The sequence below is a fragment of the Littorina saxatilis genome, linkage group LG15 (genome assembly GCF_037325665.1).
Source record: "Littorina saxatilis isolate snail1 linkage group LG15, US_GU_Lsax_2.0, whole genome shotgun sequence".
Lineage (NCBI taxonomy): Eukaryota > Metazoa > Mollusca > Gastropoda > Littorinimorpha > Littorinidae > Littorina > Littorina saxatilis.
In genome coordinates, this window is record NC_090259.1 from 40,156,104 (window position 1) to 40,176,704 (window position 20,601).

At 44.6% G+C, this 20,601-nt stretch overlaps 1 protein-coding gene across 2 annotated transcripts; it reads left to right on the forward strand.

The window, feature by feature from the left end:
• The first annotated feature begins 3,594 nt into the window (after positions 1-3,594).
• LOC138949310 (serine/arginine repetitive matrix protein 2-like) lies at positions 3,595-20,301 on the forward strand. 2 transcript variants are annotated; one of them, XM_070321102.1, is made up of 7 exons: positions 3,595-4,751; positions 6,755-11,867; positions 12,844-13,124; positions 14,106-14,245; positions 16,822-16,969; positions 18,083-18,276; positions 19,013-20,301. In XM_070321102.1, exons 1-7 carry the CDS (start codon positions 4,316-4,318, stop codon positions 19,436-19,438), a joined length of 6,738 nt encoding a protein of 2,245 aa, XP_070177203.1. In that variant the 5' UTR covers positions 3,595-4,315; the 3' UTR covers positions 19,439-20,301. The 2 variants fall into 2 exon arrangements, with proteins under 2 accessions (XP_070177203.1, XP_070177204.1); XM_070321103.1 differs by having other exon boundaries at positions 12,952-13,124.
• Positions 20,302-20,601: the final 300 nt, after the last annotated feature.

Genomic DNA, 20,601 nt, shown 5'->3' on the forward strand with positions numbered 1-20,601 from the left:
GTCTTGCTTTTTCGGGTACTTCAGTTTGGAATTCACTTCCATCATCCTTTAAGCACTTAAAGTCATTACACAGTTTTAAAAAATGTGTTAAAACCACTTAATGTCTGAGTAGTTTAACGCCTTTTGATTTACCACACTTAGTATTACGTCAAAGATATGCTGTGCATTGTATATTCTGAACATATTTTTGTTGTACTATTGCTACATGTTCGATTGCTACCAGCTTGTATTTATAATTACCTGCATAGTATGCATTTGATTTTATGAATAACCACATAATATTATGTATGCTCTTCATGCCTCATCTTCATCATCATCATCATCATCATCATCATCATCATCATCATCATCATCATCATCATCATCGTCATCTTTATTATCACGTGCTGAAGTTTTCCGACCTCCTTTTGTTGGTTCATTTTTTAACTTTTTAATTTGTAATTTTTTAATTATATAATTGTGTGTCTATGCGTACCAAGGACAGATGGTAAGAAAAGGCGTAGCCTTAAATCTTAATCCTTGTTAGATAAAGTTCAATTCAATTCAATTCAATCTCTCTAAACTCACCAGGCGACCTCTGACTCAATGCCTCAGCCAGCACAGCAAAAACAATAGACGACTGATGTTTGGAAACAATCTGTTGGTTTTGTATGGGTTTTGAAAGAGTGAATACTCTTGCTTTTAGTGAGTCAAACTTTCCATCGTGACATTATAGGTCAGTCGCTAAAGAGGGGTGTGCTTGAAACACGTGAACGTACAAGGAGCACGTGTCGAAAGCTTGCCTCAATAAAAATCAAGAGTATGCTATATCCCCCAACCCACACGAACCCGACAGAGTTGTTTCCGGAAGTCGTCTACTTTTAGCACCTTACGTCCGACAGTTCAGTATAATAGCAAATCGGTTTCACCGCGTAGTTTTCTTCTCTTCTTACTACCTCTACAGTTTCAAAACTCTTTGCACTTTTCAAGTTGCTCTTGAACTTTGAAGGCTAATTCCAGTCAATAGCCAGAAATGCTTTGAGCACCTGCGCAGAACCCTGGCAAACATTATCCGAGAAATGTGTTATGAGCAGCGATCGGCACGAACCACAACTCAAACAGTCTTTCCGCCTGCCTTAGTAGGTTTACGAAATATAAAAAAAAAAGAAGGAAGAGAAAAGGAAAAAAACAACCCAAGTCTATCCATTCACACTGACACACAAAAAAAGAACAAAAACAGATAACAGACACATTTCGACACATTATCTCAAGGAAGTAACAAGTGAACGAGAACCAACATGAGTGATTGAGTGACAAGAGATCTTGGTGAAGTCCTGCTCTCGTCCATAAGGTTGCGGTCAATTATTTGTCTGAACACTACACCAGATTGAAATAAGACCAAGCAAAGCAAAATACCAAGTGTTCACAGAAAGTTATTACTTCTCTCCCTTATTTATCTTTCCTCTATCGATAATAACAAACAAGTGGCGGACAGCGATATCAAAACGTGTTTTTCAATCAGTCGGCCCAAACATTAAAACCTAACTAAAATCTTCACAGACATTGAGTCCAGGCTGACCCAAAACCCGTCGACCGAACCAGCGCTGTTTGGTATCATAATTACGTATACAGGGGACCTAAAATTATAATTTTTGTTTTTGAGCATAATATTCTATAAAACATCACAGATAAAATGAAATCCATTGGAACCACTTTTGTGTCTGTTTTTATGATGTACATTTAAAGCCACTATGATTAACAAATTAATTACATATTTTTTTAAGCTTTCAAGCTGAAATACAATCCCATTGTCCGCACCAGCCAAAATATTTTTGACAAACATTTTAATAAGTTTGATGAAAAAAATGAAGTTGCAACAGTGTCAGTGCCGCCTCAACTTTTCAAAAAATAATCGGATATGACGTCATCAACGACACAAACAATGAGAAAACCGTATGGGTATATTATTTGGAAGAAATCACATATACATTTAACATACAGATTTTTCCAGTATATTTCATGGAATCCTTAAAATAAAATAAAGAGAGAGAGAGAGAGAGAGAGAGAGAGAGAGAGAGAGAGAGAGAGAGATAGAGAGAGAGAAAGAAAGAGACAGAGACAGAGAGAGAGAGAGAGAGAGAGAGAGAGAGATAGAGAGAGAGAGAGAGAGAGAGAGAGAGAGAGAGAGAGAGAGAGAGAGAGAGATAGCTGAAGAAGGACGGGAGAGGGAGAGGGCAGGAGATACTCTTGTCCTTTCGCTTGTCACGCCAACGCTAGAGTCACGGTGTTCGCTCCATCGCCAGTCCTGTTCTGTTGACCGAAAGATCTCAGGGAAAACGCACGAGGGGATTTCCTCCTCATATTTGTGTCACGGAGTTAAAACCTGTCAAAATTCAAACCCGCGAAGCAGTCAGAAGGTGCGAAGCTTCGCTAATTGTTCCCGTCGGCCGTCCTCGTGGGGAAGGGATTTGCAAGCAGATGCACACCATAGTGCAAACAACGGTGCACCTTCGCTTGCACGTGCGAAAATGCCACTTGTTTGTCGATCTCGGCCTCCGCCCAGCAAGAAGAAGGACGAAAAAGGTTTGAACCTGACTTCCACGGCAGACGATGGCAATGGATAGTGGAAAACGGTAATGGGTTTGTATTAAGCCTGCAAACAATTAGGCGAAGTCCTCTTCGCGAATACTACCTCTATTCACGAAGCTGGCTGCTCGAAGCTTTAGCACTGAAGTTTTGGAAAAAATACTTCGCGAAGTCGACTTCCGGCTTAATTGAGGACATGCCTTTACGCAGATTAAAATTTGAAATATAGTTTTCGGTATTTTTCCGACTGGAATATACAAATATGGTAGCTGTCTTGACGATACCAGATGTTGACCTAAAACGTCCCCGTATTTCGCAAGTAACGAGAATAAATGAACAGGCAGAATCAAGTCAAGATCTTGACCTTAACCGTAGAAAGATCAAAACAAGAGTAAGTGAGAGTTATGCAGAATCAGTGTAGTAGTAGCTAAGAACATACGAACCATTGAAGTAATCAAACAACAACAACAATATCAAAACTTTTTTTAAAGTCTTCAAAAAGGATGATCGTCGCAAGCGTATTTGTTCCCCATTCTCTATGGCGCTCTAAATAACATTTACTTTCACAGAAAAACACACGCACAAAGGAGAAACCGTGTCTAAGAACAGACACCGCTGTGCGCAGCAACTACGGACACGGGAAAGCAAAGCCAACATAGTAAGACAGAAGCAATGGATATCAAAAAGACAACTTCTCTATGTGCAAAAAAGTATGGATGCGACAAAAGCAACGAGACACCCTTGCACAACAGATTTCTTCGCTTTCTTCTTGTGTGTTTGGACACCCAGCAAGTTGGCCACATTTTCTCACAACCACCATGATCCTTCGGCTCAGCCGTTTACACACGCAGTCAAAGGTTGAATAATTGGTCCCAACCTTTTTTTGTTGCTGTACCGGGCAGGCACCCCCCCTGTCCGCAGGTGGCTGGTCTTTTACCGGCCTCGCCATGTTTGAAATGGCCGCTGCTAAGTTGTTTTGGGCCTGCTTTAAAACTTGGACTGCGCCGAAGAATTCGCCAGTATTTTGAACATTTGTTTTCGGGCGCGGAGCTACTGTCTAGGTGCTCCGACCTCATGGAAGGAAAGCTTCGCTGGTGATCATTTGGGATTGGTTCTGCTGAGGTAATGGAAGGAAAGCTTCGCTAGTGGTTACTTGTGATCGGTTCTGCAGAGGACATTGGTACTGCCCCGTGCGGTTCTGTGGACAATGAAGTTATATTGTTCTGATTGCACAGAGATGTGACTGACTTCGAAGAACTGGATGCCTGATCATACCTGTGCTTTGTGAGTCCTGACTGTGGCGCCTTAGAAGCTGGTGGTTCAAGCACTGGAGTTCTGAAGAAATCAACTTGAGCTGGACGTTCTGTTTCAAATTATCAACGATTTCTCGGACATTGTGAACACAACTTGTCTTTGTGTCAGTGGATTTCCACAAGGTTACTGTAAAAATAGGTTGCTGACAATTAACTCTGTGATAAATTGCATACCTCCTCACACGTAAATCGCTGTTATTAATCTTTTAGACAATTCGTCTCACAAAACAGGGGTCGAATTCTTTCTCCGGAATTTGGTCTGGACCTCCTTCTACATTTCTGGACCTACTTCTAAATAAAAACTTTACTCACTACGTATCAGCGATATTCACTCAGAGCTTTCCAGAGAAATGTAAACTTTGAAATCAATTCTTCAATAGTTCACTGCCTTTTAGTTATTTTGAAAAAAAAAGCCCCAACAGCCCCAAACTATCATCATGACGTTTTCGTCAAACGTTCAAGGCTTAGTGCTCCTCGCCTTTCTCATGTGTATCCCCCATTCTTTGGGCGAACCATGGCCAAAATCTCAGTTCGGTCAGAGCGGCGATTCGGACGTCCACATTCAAAAGTCCGGCGTGGTCCGCCACACAGCAGGGGAGGGCCTCTCCGTTACGGACACCGGAATCTACAGACTCCGGTCTCGGGAGTCCAAGTACCACGAGAACTACAAAGTCTCGCAAGATCCCGACGAGAGGCCGGTGGTCCGCGAGAGTCTCCCCGGGAGCCCGTGGCAACAGGAAGTGGTGGAGGAGGAGGAGGTTGAGGAGGTCGACCTGAGAGACGCCTCGCAGGAAGAGCTGCTGGCCTACATGGAACAGCGGAACAAAGTGCTGGAGAGGGCCCTGGGTGAGGCCCTGAACCAGAGGTCGCCAGGTGAGGAGAGAGAGAGAGAGAGAGAGAGAGAGAGAGAGAGAGAGAGAGAGAGAGAGAGAGAGAGAGAGAGAGAGAGAGAGAGAGACAGAGAAAGAGAGAGAGAGAGAGAGAGAGAGAGAGAGAGAGAGAGAGAGAGAGAGAGAGAGAGAGAGAGAGAGAGAGAGAGAGAGACAATAGAATCACGAAATATTGACTCATTTTGAGACACTTTATAACGCAATGTATCCCTGTTCCTATACTGTTGAAGCAAAACTCCAGCAAACTACTGTACCCAGTCTGTGCCATTAGCAACTCATATGTACAAGTTTGTGTCTCTTTCAATGCCTAGCAACTGTTTAGCTGGCTTTCAAATCATTATGATAAAATTGTGCGTATTGCTGAATTTTAATGATTTTTTTTTAGAACAATTTGAAGAGGGAGTGAATTGATTGTAAAACAATAGTTGTAGTTAGATAAACTTCCATTGTTATTAGTATACAATTTATTTTGTCTTCTTTTAAAGCAAAAAATCACGAAAATACATAGTAATTCCTATCGTTTACAATTAATTATAAGCGATATCGGCATCATTATCCCTTTTTCTCATTATCATAGCCTCGAAGTTATATGTTATTCTTTTTTAAGTTTGGGGGGACTGCTGCAACCAAGCGCCAAATAAAGGAAGCTTTCGAAATGTTCCCTTCTGGAGTGTTAAAGCTCAGTTCGTACAGCACTATACTTCTGATCCTTGGGTCACGGGTTCGAATTCAGACAGACGGGCGCAGTGGCGTGGTGGTAAGACGTCGGCCTCCTAATCGGGAGGTCGTGAGGTCGAATCCCGGTCGATGCCGCCTCGTGGGTTAAGAGTGGAGATGTTTCCGATCTCCCAGGTCAACTTATGTGCAGACCTGCTAGTGACTTAACCCCCTTCGTGTGTACACGCAAGCACAAGACCAAGTGCGCACGGAAAAGATCCTGTAATCCATATCGGAGTTCGGTGGGTTATGGAAACACGAAAATACCCAGCATGCCAACTCAACGAAAGCGGAGTGAAGCTGACTATGCTCTCAGAGTATAGTTTGGGGAACCCAAATGGGCAAACGAGCTCACACGTAACCAGAAAATTCTGGAACGCTGAAGAAGAAGAAGACAGGGACGGACACAGGTCAACTGTATGCATGTAACTCCGGCCCGCCCCTGTGATACAACTGTGATTCGTAAACCGCCCCAGTCATTCTGACAGAAGTTCTGGTGGCTGATTAAATATAAAAACTTACACACCAAAGTAGCATGACCCTCTTGGTAATAGCTTAGGGGAGAAGCAATCCGCATTTCTCAGCAATGGGACAATCAAGTGCGAAATAAAAATCACATGAAGTCATCAGAAGCTGTGACAATAGCAAAAGCAATGTACTCATTTTTGCGAAGCCTCTTGGGCTCCCGTTAGTTTTTACATTTAGTCAAGTTTTGAGGAATCGAGATTAGGGTCGTGATGTATGTATGTGTGTATGTATGTGTGTGTGTGTGTGTACACATCGATTCAGAGAAAACTACTGGACCGATCTTCATGAAATTTGACATGAGAGTTCCTGGGTATAATATTCCCGGACTTTTTTTTCATTTTTTAGATATATTTTTTTGATGACGTCATATCTGGCTTTTTGTAAAAGTTGAGGCCGCACTGTCACGCCCTCATTTTTCTATCAAATGGATTGGAATTTTGTTCAAGCAATCTTTGACGAAGGCCGGACTATGGTATTGCATTTCAGCTTTGAGGGTTAAACATTAATTAATGAGTTTCATCATCATCATCAGCAGCAGCAGCAGCATCATCATCATCATCATCATCATCATCATCATCATCATCATCATCATCATCATCATCATCATCATCATCATCATCATCATCATTAGCCAAAGATCCTAAAACGGGTCTATCATGTTACCAAAGCATCACAAACTCCTCAACCACAAATACTGAGTGTATACCAACCATCCACACTATTCTATCAATCTCTCCACAGATTACGTAGCAGGGACCAGAGTGGTTCCCTCACACTACGGCGCTGAAGGACCACCCCATACCCGGCGTCGGCGGCCTTTGATCCTCCCAGTCAAAGTACTGGTCAACACTCCTGAAGGAGGCCAGGGCGGGTATCCACATTCAGGGGGGCCAGGACTCGCCAACGGAACAAATTCTCCCTTGGACTCCAGAGGAGGCCGTAACCCCGCTGACCCATTTGACAGAAACAACGAAACTCCGGAGTGGATAAGGCGTCTGCAGGGAACTGATTCACTACCTGTAGCTCCCGAAACCAACATAAATCCTTTGCAGAGCCCCCGATCCAGTACAGGTCCTAATGCACAGCAAAGAGGCGGAGGGAACGGCTTGTCGACCCCTGATCCCTGGATAAAGCAGAACCCGTTTCCTAGAGGTGGTCAGGATCCTCGGACTAACCAAGGCAGGAGTCAGGACAACAACTCATCACCGCAAGGGATAAACCGACTCACTACTCAAGATCCTTGGATCAACATGAACAAAAACCAAGGAACCGGTAACCAAGGCAGGAATGCGTTTCTGAATACCAATCAAAACCAAGGAACTAACCAAGACCCTTGGAAGAACACGCAAGGCCCCCAAGGAACGAGTTCCTATCCTTTCAGCAACCAAGGAAGGAATCAGGGGACGAATCAGTTCACTGACCAAAGAGGTAACCAGGGAACCACCAATGCATACTCTTTCAATAACCAAAACAGAAACCAAGCACCCAGAACAGGTCCTTGGGTAAACGTGGGAAAGAACCAAGGAACCAGCATCTTCCCCCAAGCAAACCAAGGAAGAATCCAAGGAATCAATAGATACCCTCAAAGAACCAACACATCTCCCTTCACAAACCAAGGAAAAAACCCAGGGGGTAGCCCCTTTCCTTCAAGGAATCAAGGAAATAACCCGTACCCTTCTCCAAATCAAGGACTGAACCAACCAATCGACTCCCTGCCACTACCAAGCCAGTTACCGAATTTCTTCCCTCCCATCACTCAAGGACAAAATCAGGGCACGAACTTCCTTCCTTTGCCAACCCAGGGGCAGAGGCAGCAGCTTGGTCCTATCCCTTTGGCCAACCAAAACAGATTCCAGACAACCACGACTTACCCCTCAGCAAATCAAGGCAGAAACCAAGGATCATACGTCACGACAAACCAGAGAAGAAATCAAGGAAGGAATGCATTCACGTCTCCAAATCAGAGAAACCAAAACACTAACTCGGGCCGTTGGAGTAACCGAGGTAGAAACCAAGCAACCGGCACGAACGCATGGAAAAACGAAGCAAAAAACCAAGGGAACACCCAAAGTAACACGGGTCCTTCGAACAACAAAAACACAAACCAAGGAACTGCGAGGTCTAACTCATACTCTAGGACTAACCAAAGAAACACCAGAGGTCGGAACAGTCAAAGTATATACCCTGGAAGCACATCATACCAAAACACACGGGGGACTAACAGTCCCTACCCACGCAGTCCTTTTCGGAAACAAAACGATTTTTCAAACGCATGGCCTACAAAAAACCCGGACACAAACTTAGAAGGGAGTGACAAGGAAACGAGCAACGGTGACGACAACCACAGTGCTGATGAGTCTCCCACTTCAAGATCAAAAGGTCAATCTATTTTCAGCCACATCAACGATAAAACGGATTCCCTCAACCTCAACTCGCGAAGACGTTCTTTGAACCAGTACACAAAAGAGCCAGCAAAGGACCAGCAAAGTACCAACTCTCCCACTCAAACTCCACATACACAACCGCCGTCACAGAGAATCATTTACACAAGCCCAAAAAGAAATTTCCCCTCTCCAAGTCAGTCCACAGAACCACAACAGCCGAAGAGCCATCCTCCACTATCGACCAAGCTTCAGAAAGACAAGTCGCCCGTGGGCTCCGTCCCCAAGAAGCAGAACAAAGAACAAAGCAGGAGTCCCTACAGCCCACCGCCAGAGCACAACAAACCGACACCAATCTCTCCAACTTTCGAAACAATCCCAAGCCGCAAGCGTCGAAACGTGCAACAGCCAAAACGCCAGCCCCTGCCATCCACCACCCAGCCTCAGGGAGATAAATCATCCGTGAACTCTGACCCAAAGAAGCAGACCAAAGAACAAAGGAAAAGTCCTTATAGCCCGCCGCCAGAGCATACCAAACCTACACCAAACGCTCTGACTTCCGAAACAATCCCAAGCCGAAAGCGCAGAAACGTACAACAGCCAAAGAGCCAGCCCCTGCAATCCACCACCAAATCTAAGGGAGACAAGTCGCCCGACAGCTCTGACCCAAAGAAGCAGAACAATGAACAAAGGAAAAGTCCTTATAGCCCACCGCCAGAGCACAACCAACCTATTCCGGACAGTCCGACTTCAGAAACAATCCCAAACCGCAAGCGTCGAAATGTGCAACAGTCGGAAAGCCAGCCCATGCCATCCACCACCGAACCTAAGGGAGACAAATCATCTATGAGCTCTGTTCCCAAGAAGCAGAACAAAGAACAAAGCAGGAGTCCTTATAGCCCACCACCTGAGCACAACGAGCCTACACCAAACGCTCCAACTTCTGAAACAATCCCAAGCCGCAAGCGCAGAGACATGCAACAGCCGGAAAGCCAGCTCCTGCCATCCACCACCCAGCCTCAGGGAGAAAAATCATCCGTGAACTCTGACCCAAAGAAGCAGACCAAAGAACACAGGAAAAGTCCTTATAGCCCACCACCTGAGCACAACGAGTCTACACCAAACGCTCCAACTTCCGAAACAATCCCGAGCCGCAAGCGCAGAGACATGCAACAGCCGGAAAGCCAGCCCCTGCCATCCACCACCCAGCCTCAGGGAGAAAAATCATCCGTGAACTCTGACCCAAAGAATCAGACCAAAGAACAAAGGAAAAGTCCTTATAGCCCACCACCAGAGCACAACAAACCTACACCGGATGCTCCGACTTCCGAAACAACCCCAAGCCGCAAGCGCAGAAACGTGCAACAGCCAAAGAGCCAGTCCCTGCCATCCTCCACCAAGCCTGAAGAAGACAATTCGCCTGAGAGCTCTGACCCCAAGAAGCAGATAAATGAACAAAGGAAAAGTCCTTATAGCCCACCGCCAGAGCACAACAAACCGACACCAATTGCTCCAACTTCCGAAACAATCCCAGCCCGCCAGCGCAGAAACGTGCAACAGCCGAAGAGCCAGTCCCTGCCATCCTCCACCAAGCCTGAAGAAGACAATTCGCCTGAGAGCTCTGACGCCAAGAAGCAGAACAAAGAACAAAGGAAAAGTCTTTATAGCCCACCCCCAGAGCACAACCAACTGACACCAACCGCTCCAATTTCCGAAACTATCCCAAGCCGCAAGCGCAGAAACGTGCAACAGCCAAAGAGCCAGCCCCTGCCATCCACCAAATCTAAGGGAGACATGTCGCCTGAGAGCTCTGACCCCCAGAAGCAGAACAAAGAACACAGGAAAAGTCCTTATAGCCCACCGCCAGAGCACAACCAACCTACACCGAACACTCCGACTTCAGAAACAATGCCAAGCCGCAAGCGTCGAAACGTCCAACCGTTCGAGAACGACTACAACCAGGGACCTCCACCACCTCCAGCCAGAAACGGCTACGCGGGTCACAGTCCTTCAGACTACAACCACGACGACCCCTTCATGACCAGTGAAGACGACAACAGTCAAGACTACGACTACCCCACGGGGCCACATGACACAGACGGGAATCAGCAGCGAAACACAGACTTACCCGGGAGGGAAGTCCACGGCCAAAACCCCAACTTCCAACCCCGTCCGGGTTTGAAGTACTACAACTACCAGCCCACTACCCAGCCTCAGAGGAAGAGACCTCCACCACCCACAAGGACATACCCGTCTTTAGAATCGAACCCACCCCGAAAAAATAAACACAGAACGTTCGACGATCGCGAGCAAAAGAACCCACCCCGAGAGAATAAACCCAGACAGAACGACGACCACAAGGAAAAGATCGGTGACGAGGGACGACATGTCCACGGCGTTAATCCCAACTTTAAACCAGCCAGAAAGCAGAAGCTACTCCCAAAGCAGTACTACCGCCACAAACACAGACCCATCGTCCCATACACAGACAGCTCGGTACAGATGCACCCATCCCTTCGTCGCAAACGGGACGTGAGGAACGACGACAACGAGCACATCAACATCCACCTCAGTCCCAGGTCTTTTGAGACGCGCGTCATCATCTCTTCCCCCTTGGAGGTGGAGAGATTCAAGAACAAGAGATTGAACGCAGAGGAGGATTTTCCCTCGGGAAACTTTCCCAACGTTCCATCCATCACCGCATACCGCGGTTCCTACGCTTCTTCAGGACGAGAACGAAACGTCAGGTCATCAGCGCTGAGGAAAGAGACCAAGGATTCTCGTGGCTTTGTCGGACATCGTGCGCAAGGTGAGGGCAATTCTGGCGAACCTGTTTCAAGAGCCACGTCTAGGGCGCGTTTTTCCAAGTCGCGCTATGCTCCAGCCGGTAGCACTTACTACAAGGCTGGCGCATCTTCGCGAGACTCCAGAAGAATCTCCTCCAGACAACGCTCTCAGAAACCCCGCTACAACGACGGCTACGGTTACAGTAACCGCTACAACCCCCGCTACGCTCACGTGCTGGGAGGAGGAGGAGGCAGAGGTAGAGGAGGAGGCGGGGTCTACATCTACAGCCCTGCACAAAACTCCGGTTACGGCTCCAGGAGGAGACGGGGAGGAGGAGCAGGGTACCACAGGAATCAACGAGGAGGCGGTGGTGGTGGACGCTACAACGTCCCAGTCATCGAGAATGGGATAACCGCGCTGGTGCAGATCTTCAACAACTCGGAAGACAAAGGAGCAGCTTCAGGAACGAAAGGAGGGAGTAGCCAGCAAACAGGGAGCCACTTTCTCTACAACCCATCCACGGAGGACCTCCAGCTTGTCTCGGACTCTGCCACGAACGGAGTCAGCACCCAGGACGACCTGGAGGGCGCCTACTTCCAGTACAACCCGAACACCGAGGAGCTCAAGCTCGTCACCAGCGACGACCAGTTTGTTAGCGACGTAGACAAGGCCAGCAACGATAGCAGGTATGTGTGTGTTGGGGTTTGTTTGTGTGTGTGTAAGAGTGTGTGTGAGTGTGTGTTGAGGTCTGTGTTTGCGTGTGTGTGTGTGTGAGTGTGTGTGCGCGTGTGTGTTTGTGTGTGTGTGTGTGTGTGTGCGTGAGTGTGCGTGTGGTTGTGGGTGTGTATGTGTGTGCGCGGTGTGTGTGTGTGTGTGTGTGTGTGTGTGTGAATAAAAAAGGAAGAACAATGCATATAATAGAATAGAATACACTCTATTTTTTTGAAACGCAAACGTTTATAGGACATTTGAAAAAAGAAAGAATACAACAACAACAACAGAAATGTTATACTTTTACTTCCTTGCTTTGTGAACAAAATTATTTCTGTAAGTCATTAAACTTTCTCTAGTATTCTAAATGGATTTTGTTCGTGCCTTTCGTCTTCTGTTATGCCTATATGTTCTTCTGTATCGCAACGTGTCCACGTCGAGACAGTACGGATGTGATGTGAAAGTTATGACTTGAGGCTCTGCTTAGAGAGAGAGAGAGAGAGAGAGAGAGAGAGAGAGAGAGAGAGAGAGAGAGAGAGAGAGAGAGAGAGAGAGAGAGAGAGAGAGAGAGAGAGAGAGAGAGAGAGAGAGAGAGAGAGAAAGAAAGGGAGAGAGAGATTTGTTCTGATATTATCATCCTAATCGTAACTATTATGAGTAGACTATTTGCGCCTCGATATTTTATTTATGTTCTTACGTTTTATGTTGTATATTGTAATGCTGTGATACACCACACCTGAGTTTCTCGTTGAGATAATAAAGTGTTCTATGTCTATGTCTATGTCTATGTCTATGCTGTAATGTATGATTGTTCCTCCAGAATCTGCACGCTATAAACAAAAATACACACATGCTTACATTTACTTTAGCAATGGCAAAATCACTCCGTAAGACGTTTGCATTTCTTCTCTCTCTCCTTGTCTTGGACATTTTCCCAAAATGTGCCACCAGGGGCAGGACCAATCAGATCAAGTCAAACAGCGTCCCACAGGGGTCGTACATTCAGTACAACACTGATACGCACGAACTCAAACTCAAACCAGGATCCGACTCTTCCAGAAGCAGCAGCTCTAACACCAAGAACAACAACCAGGGTTCCCAAGGAGCCTTCTTCACATATGACCCGGCTACCCAGAAGCTCAAGCTTAGCAAGGACACTGGAACCAGCGCGACCAATTCAAATTCGCCCTACCAGGCCAAGGTCCCTTCCAGCCCTTTTTCTGGATCAAAGGGTAGGTGTGTGTGTGTGTGAAGGAGGGGTGGTGGCTTTGGAGGTGGTGGCTTTGGAGGTGGTGGCTTCAGGTGGTGGTGGTATATGTGACCCTCCACCACGAAATGAGTCGCATGTCACCTCGCGTGGTTCTGCGCTAGGCTTAATATAAGTCCGGGGAGTGTCTGGTAACAGTGTGAGGGTCACCTTAGTCACAGGCTTATAACTCAAACAGTTTTCGCTCTTTTCTAAAAACTGTTTTCACCACTGGATAGAGCATAAAAAGTTCTTTAAGAAACTCTAAAAATATGAAAATCATGCAAAGATGACATGCGACTCATTCCGTGGTGGTGGGTCACATGTGTTCGCGTGGGATGTTTTGTAATTGTGTTTGTTGGCCTCTCTGCTGCCTACCGTGCTATCTGGAACCGTTGTAAGCTTGTTTCCTTTTTCAGTTCACATCGCAGTCTCCATGGTTATAACTATTTAAAAAATCCAAAGAAAAACACACACATATTAATACACCGCTAACGTTCTAAAAGTAGGCCTACTGAAACGATCATTTTGAGGTCAGTTCATTTATATCTGTATCACAAGGGTTTGTTTGTCTGTCTGTACTGTAAATCTAACGTTTTGTTTTGTTATAAAACTATTTAGCTTCGTTTAGATCTATGACAGTAAATAATTATGTAGCTAATATCTTTGCACACCCTGGTAAACGGGGTTGGAGGTTTGTGTGTGTATGTGTGTGCATTATATGCAGCGCTTTGAACCGGTTGTCCTCGGATATCTGCTTTTCGTAAAAAAACCATGTAAGATGATAATGATGATGATGATGATGATAACGATGATGATGATACCAACGAAGACGACGACAACGACGACTATGATTTCCTCTTTCGATGATGATGATGGTGATGATGATGATGATGGTGATGATGATGATGATGATGATGATAACGATGACGACGATAATGAGGATGAAGATGATGATTGTTTGTAGGGTCACAACTTGTAGGCCTGATCCAGCTGGAGAATAACAAGGCCAAGGAAGGTGGGACGTCGGGCAACAACGGAGGATACCTTCAGTTTGACCCCAGCAACAGCGGCACCACTACGACATCCAACCAGCAGAATCCTCAGGTCTGGTATTCAGCATTTTTGTTTGTTTCAGTTGTTGTAATACTCTTTTCAAATGTATTGGAAACATTACAGACGCGTATTAATGAGATTTGTTGGGCCTGCAAGACATCTAGACTTTGTTGGATATATGCACTTTGATGTAAACGTTTTATTGGCTCACGTAAGTGTAGCCTATGCGATACTAACTTTTGTCTGTCTGTGCGTGCGTGCGTGCGTGCGTGCGTGCGTGCGTGCGTGCGTGCGTTTGTATGTATGTCTGTTGTAGAAACTTTAACATTTGACTGAACACCGAAATACTAATTTTACCTGGTTATTATTCAAGCAACAGCTTCAAAGTATTGAAGCAATGATCAACATTGTGTCGGCACGTATGTAGTTAAAGTGTGTATCCAAAGAAAACGGGTGGTGGGTTTTTTTTTTTTTTTTTTTTTTTGGGGGGGGGGGGGTAAAAACAGCTGACTGGTTTGTGTCGTGTGTGGTATGTAGACCAGGTCAGGGGTAAAGGTTAGGTCAGATCGCGTGAAGGATTGTGGTATAGATACAGTTATCACCGAGCTGCAGTTCGCCGATTCGGAGAAGACGATTTCACATTGTTCGGTTTCGTAGCTCCAGAAAAATAGATAAAGTGTGACGGAGTGATTGAGTTTGTGTTACTGTTTGTCGATTTCTTACGTGAGCCTTGAAGGCTTCGCCTCTTGTTTTGCATCTGTTGTTATTCAGACACGATTTGTTTGGACAATTGTTTCACTCGCGTACTGATCTCTTGCTTAGTGTTATTTATACATACGCAAAATGGGTAACAATTTAAAATGTATACCCATATATACCCATACATGCATAGTTTAGCGGTGACCTTACGCGTCATTTTCTATTGCTGATATGACGCAGTCACCGAGACAAACTTCATTCTGGGAGGCGAGCAGTGAAAGGAACAGAATGTTTACGTGGCGGAAGTATTCGCATGATTGAAATTTCTAAAAAGTTCGCTTTCACTTTGGAAGATGGGGTCACACAGAGATGTGACTAAGTTTCAAAATGTGCGCAGAAAAAAGGACTAACACAATTAATCAAACTTTGAATTTCGTGACCACAACACATGCTGGAACCACCTTTTGAAAATCAAAAGCAACATTGCCCAAATCTTTTCACACATAACGAGAATTGCATTCGTTATATCATTCAACGCGCATTGACGAGGCACTGAAAAAAAAGAAGTAAATTTTAAGGGGCTTATTGTCCGTCAGGTCTTAATTGCCTATATTGGACATGAATTGGTTTATACGATTCGAGTTTTTACGCCCTCACGGCTTTTGATGTTTGCGTGTTTAGGTGGTATCAGCCATCTGCACTTATGGTAGAATGACCAAGATCTTTAACGTGCCATTGTGGTGACACGGGGGTGGGAGATGGATACCGTCTCCGGGTCTGCACATAAAGTTGAGGCACTGAATCGCATCATTGAGGTTGTCTTGCATATCTTGGTTTGTTGAGTCAGTGTCTTCTGTCTTGAATAATGTTTGTTCTACGTGTAGCTTAAAATTGCTTTTTGTGCCTTTGTGTTTGTTCGTGATCCTCATGAAGCTTTCATTAGCGAACATTCGTACTGTATTGTGCTGTCCTTGTATTGGAGAGTACACAACTCTTTTGTTTTTACATTTAGTCAAGTTTTGACTAAATGTTTTAACGTAGAGGGGGAATCGAGACGAGGGTCGTGGTGTATGTGTGTGTGTGTGTGTGTGTGTGTGTGGGTGTGTGTGGGTGTGTGTGTGTGTGTGTGTGTCTGTGCGTGTGTGTGTGTAGAAAGATTCATACTAAACTACTGGACCGATCTTAATGAAATTTTTGCATGAGAGTTCCTGGGAATGATATCCCCGGTTTTTTTTCTCATTTTTTCGATAAATGTCTTTTATGACGTCATATCCGGCTTTTCGTGAAAGTTGAGGCGGCACTGTCACGCCCTCATTTTTCAACCAAATTGGTTGACATTTTGGTCAAGTAATCTTCGACAAAGCCCGGACTTTGGTATTGCATTTCAGCTTGGTGGCTTAAAAATTAATTAATGACTTTGGTCATTAAAAATCTGAAAATTGTAAAAAAAAAAAATTTTTTATAAAACGATCCAATTTTACGTTCATCGTATTCTCCATCATTTGCTGATTCCAAAAACATATACATATGTTATATTTGGATTAACAACAAGCTCTGAAAATTAAATATATAAAAATTATTATCAAACATTTTTTTCGAAATCAATTTAAAAACACTTTCATCTTATTCCTTGTCGGTTCCTGATTCCAAAAACATATAGATATGACATGTTTGGATTAAAAACACGCTCAGAAAGCTAAAACGAAGAGAGGTACAGAAAAGCGTGCTATCCTTCTCAGCGCAACGAATACCCCGCTCTTCTTGTCAATTCCACTGGCACTGCCTTTGCCACGGGCGGTGGAGTGACGATGCTACGAGTATACGGTCTTGCTGCGTTGCGTTGCGTTCAGTTTCATTCTGTGAGTTCGACAGCTACTTGACTAAATGTTGTATTTTCGCCTTACGCGACTTGTTTCATCTTTAATAAGGGCGGGCAAGGTGGGATAGAGGAGATCAAGATCTTCGTTCAGGACGATGCAGGAGGGGGCACGGCCAAGCAGAACCCACAGCAGAAGGTCGTCGGTTATGTGGTTGTGGACGGTGGTAGTGCAACCTTCCTGGCACCTAACCCTGGTGGTAAGCAATGCTTTGTTTCGGGGTGGGAGAGGAAGGGAGCATGTTGGCGTGTGTTAGTGTGTGGCCATGAATCTAGGCGAGGATGGTATTGTGTGTGTTGTGTGTGTGTGTGTGTGTGTGTGCGTGTGTGTGTGTACGTGTGTTAGTGTGTGTGTGTGTGTGTGTGTGTGTGTGTGTGTGTGTGTACGTGTGTGTGAGTGTGTGTGTGTGTGTGTGGGCGTGTGTGTGTGTGTGTGTGTGTGCGTGTGTGTGTGTGCTAACGGTAGTATTATCATTATACCCCAGATTAATGCTTAAACTTTCTTGTGTTTTAATTCACTTTGTATTTATATTCATACTTCCTCTCTCAAAAGTTGAGAAATCTATCAAGCCCCTTATTCACGTACATGTAAACTGTAAGTTGCTGGCTTAAGAAAACAGATTTCTATGTTTACACATGTTGATAATAAAATACGTAAGTATACCATTTGGCAACACAACGGACATTCTTCCAAACTTGATTATGAACTACATTAAAGACCTCCAAAACGGAGGTCTTTTCTTCTTCTTCTTCTTCGTTCATGGGCTTAGACTCCCACGTTCACTCATGTTTTTAGCACGAGTGGATTTTTACGTGTATGACCGTTTTTTACCCCGCCATTTGGGGCAGCCATACGCCGCTTTTGGGGGAAACATGCTGGGTATTTTCGTGTTTCTATAACCCACCGAACTCCGACATCGATTACAGGATCTTTTCCGTGCGCACTTGGTCTTGTGCTTGCGTGTACACACGAAGGGGGGTTAAGTCACTAGCAGGTCTGCACATAAGTTGACATGGGAGATCGGAAACATCTCCACTCTTAAACCCACCAGGCGGCATCGACCGGAATTCGAACTCACGACCTCCCGATTAGGAGGCCGACGTCTTACCACCACGCCACTGCGCCCGTCTAAAGACCTCCAAAACTGAGGTCTGGAAAATAAGGGAGCCTCTAGATGGAGATGGATTTACTGACGTAATGACCAGAAATTCGGAAGAAAAACAAGGACTTAAAAGGAGGAGGAGTGTTAAATTGGGGGGGTGGGGGGTCTAAAAAGGGGGGTTCCACTGTAATGACTTTATTTTGTATCTAGCCTCAGGCGGCTACATCCAGTTCAGTCCGGTTGGAGCCGGAGCAGGGACGGTGTTACAGGGAGGCGGAGGCACTGACCAGTATCTGACCCACAAGGACTTCGCCAATCGGCCACTGGTCAAGCCGGGACCTGATCTGTTCCTCCGTATGTTTACGGAGGGGGAGGTCTTTCTCGAGAGCGACGCTATTGTCCAGGTGAAGAACCAAACAACCAAACAAAAAACTAAATTAACAAACAAACACACATCCACACAAAGAAACACAAATCAAACAAATACAATAATATCATAAGTTATTTGAATTTTTGAAAACAATATGACATTTAACGCAGCTCGAGAGAGAGTTCCTGCGAGGTGAACAATGACTGTCGAGATCTGTGTAAAATGTCATAATTATTTTGTCAAACAGACAAATAACATAAATGTATAGATCGATTTTAGTTAGAATTTCTTTCATTTATTCAAAGAGAACGCACACAAACCTGCACTCTTTTGTAGTCTAAACTATCCGTCTAAATATGAGTGTTTGTCACATGGCCCAAAGAAGGAAAATCCCATGTTCAATCGATACATAACGTGTGACATGGAACAACCAACAAACCCAACAACGATAACCAAATATCAAATATAGCACGTCAGCATATGACAAGTCATACGTGCAAACAGACGTGAACAACTTACATTGGTTTAAGGATCATTGGAGAAGAGACACAAAGGCATCCCTGGAGGGAGGGAGCCAGATAAAAATACCCTGCACACTAATCTTATACGTACACTGTTAAATCAGGCAGTCTGTTTGCTCTTTTGGACGGAAAAAGAAGCTGCTGGAAGATCTTCTGGAACAACAAAGCGTAAGGAAGCGTTTATGCTACAGCTATTTAAAAGATCTACCAACACACTTCTCAGAATTGTACCTGTTCCTTTTTGCACAGAACTTCTACACGAACGGAGACGTCAGGCGGATGGTGAGTCACTTCCGGGCGCTGCCCTTGGAACAATCACGCATGGGAAGCGGATTCATGACCGGAAGACTGAAGGGATATCACGTGACCGCATGCAGGCAGTGCGGCCCATCCAACCGACCAATGATAGAGTTCGTTACATTGCACGACACGTCACCAAAGGTCGTGCGACGCTTTCACTATCGTATGAGGAGATACGGCGGAAATGTCGGCTGGAGCTCCAGCACTCATCCTTACGCTGATGGCAAAAGACAGCCATCGCTCTATTTTGGAACCTATCCGTATAAGAACCAGCCCCAATTCGGAGTCCCCCGGTTTAGGAATCAACTGTTTGATGATTTGTCAGCCAAAAAGCAGAACAAGAACAAGAACTCTGGTCGACAGCGAAGAGAATAGGCCAGTCAGTGGCAGAGATTGTGAAATTTAAGGAAATATTCCTTTCCGTGTAAACTGTCATGTTAACCACCACAGTTCTGTCCTTGCCTACACGTGAAATAAAAGCATTTTGCCACTAAGATTTCTTTTTAAAATCAACTCGGTTGTTTCCTGGTGGATATGATTTTCTACTGAATCAATTTGTCAGATTGTCGCATGTGTGAGTTAGGAACTCATTTCCTCTCCCTGACCCCTCCCCCCAGCTCCCTCCTACCCCCAATTAGAAAACTAATTCAGCTCCGCATAGAAATCTACCAAGTTTTTATTTGTTTGAATGCTTTTTAGTTGGCATTATACGTTTATTGCATTTTGTAATTAAAATATGACATTTTTTATCGATCGAGATGGTTTTTGTTCTCTGTGACAAGCGGTCGAGGTGAACAATAAATGTCGAGATCTGTGTCAAATGTCATATTTTGGTCAAAATACAAATAACAGTTATCTATCAATCCATGATAATCAAAATGCTTAAGTTATTTACGTTTGGACGCACACAAGCATTTTACTTTTTTGTGAACTCAGCCAGCCGCCCAAATATGACGTCACATGGCTCAAAGAGGAAAAATCTAATGTTAAATCGATACATAAGATGTTGTCCCATGTAACAGCATATACAGATCTGTGGTGGTTTACACGAAGATTTAAATGAGAAGGACGGTACGTTTAACGGAAGTTGTCCGGCGTGTACAATTTTTGCTGTTCCCTATCTGAAAGCGAACTTCTCATCACAAAAAGGATACCCATTCCCCAAATAAAAGAGTATCCCTCATACAACATAAACCTTATAATCAAATTGAAACTGACAGCAAAAGGCATGCAGGTGTATATATATGTTACAGGCATTAAGTGAAACCAGGCATTACGCGTAATGCCTGAAATGTTCAGGCATTACGCGTAATGCCTGTGACCACTAGGCATTACACGTAATGCCTAAAAATACCAGGCATTACACGTATTGCCTGAAATTTGTCTCTCAAAATTACGCTTATTGCCTGAAGCAATTCAGGCAATACACACAACATAAAAGCCTATTGCACTGAACAGTTATCCATTACATCTTGGATGACGGTGAGAACATTTTTTAAGGACAAAGTGTTGACAAAATTTCATGGTGTGAATATAGT

Excerpts from the sequence above, each read along its gene's own strand:
- LOC138949310 (XM_070321102.1), top strand. The coding sequence starts at position 4,316 with ATGACGTTTTCGTCAAACGTTCAAGGCTTAGTGCTCCTCGCCTTTCTC. Across the intron at positions 14,246-16,821 it reads CCAACCAGCAGAATCCTCAG|GGCGGGCAAGGTGGGATAGA; the intron begins GTCTGGTATTCA and ends ATCTTTAATAAG. Across the intron at positions 18,277-19,012 it reads AGAGCGACGCTATTGTCCAG|AACTTCTACACGAACGGAGA; the intron begins GTGAAGAACCAA and ends CTTTTTGCACAG.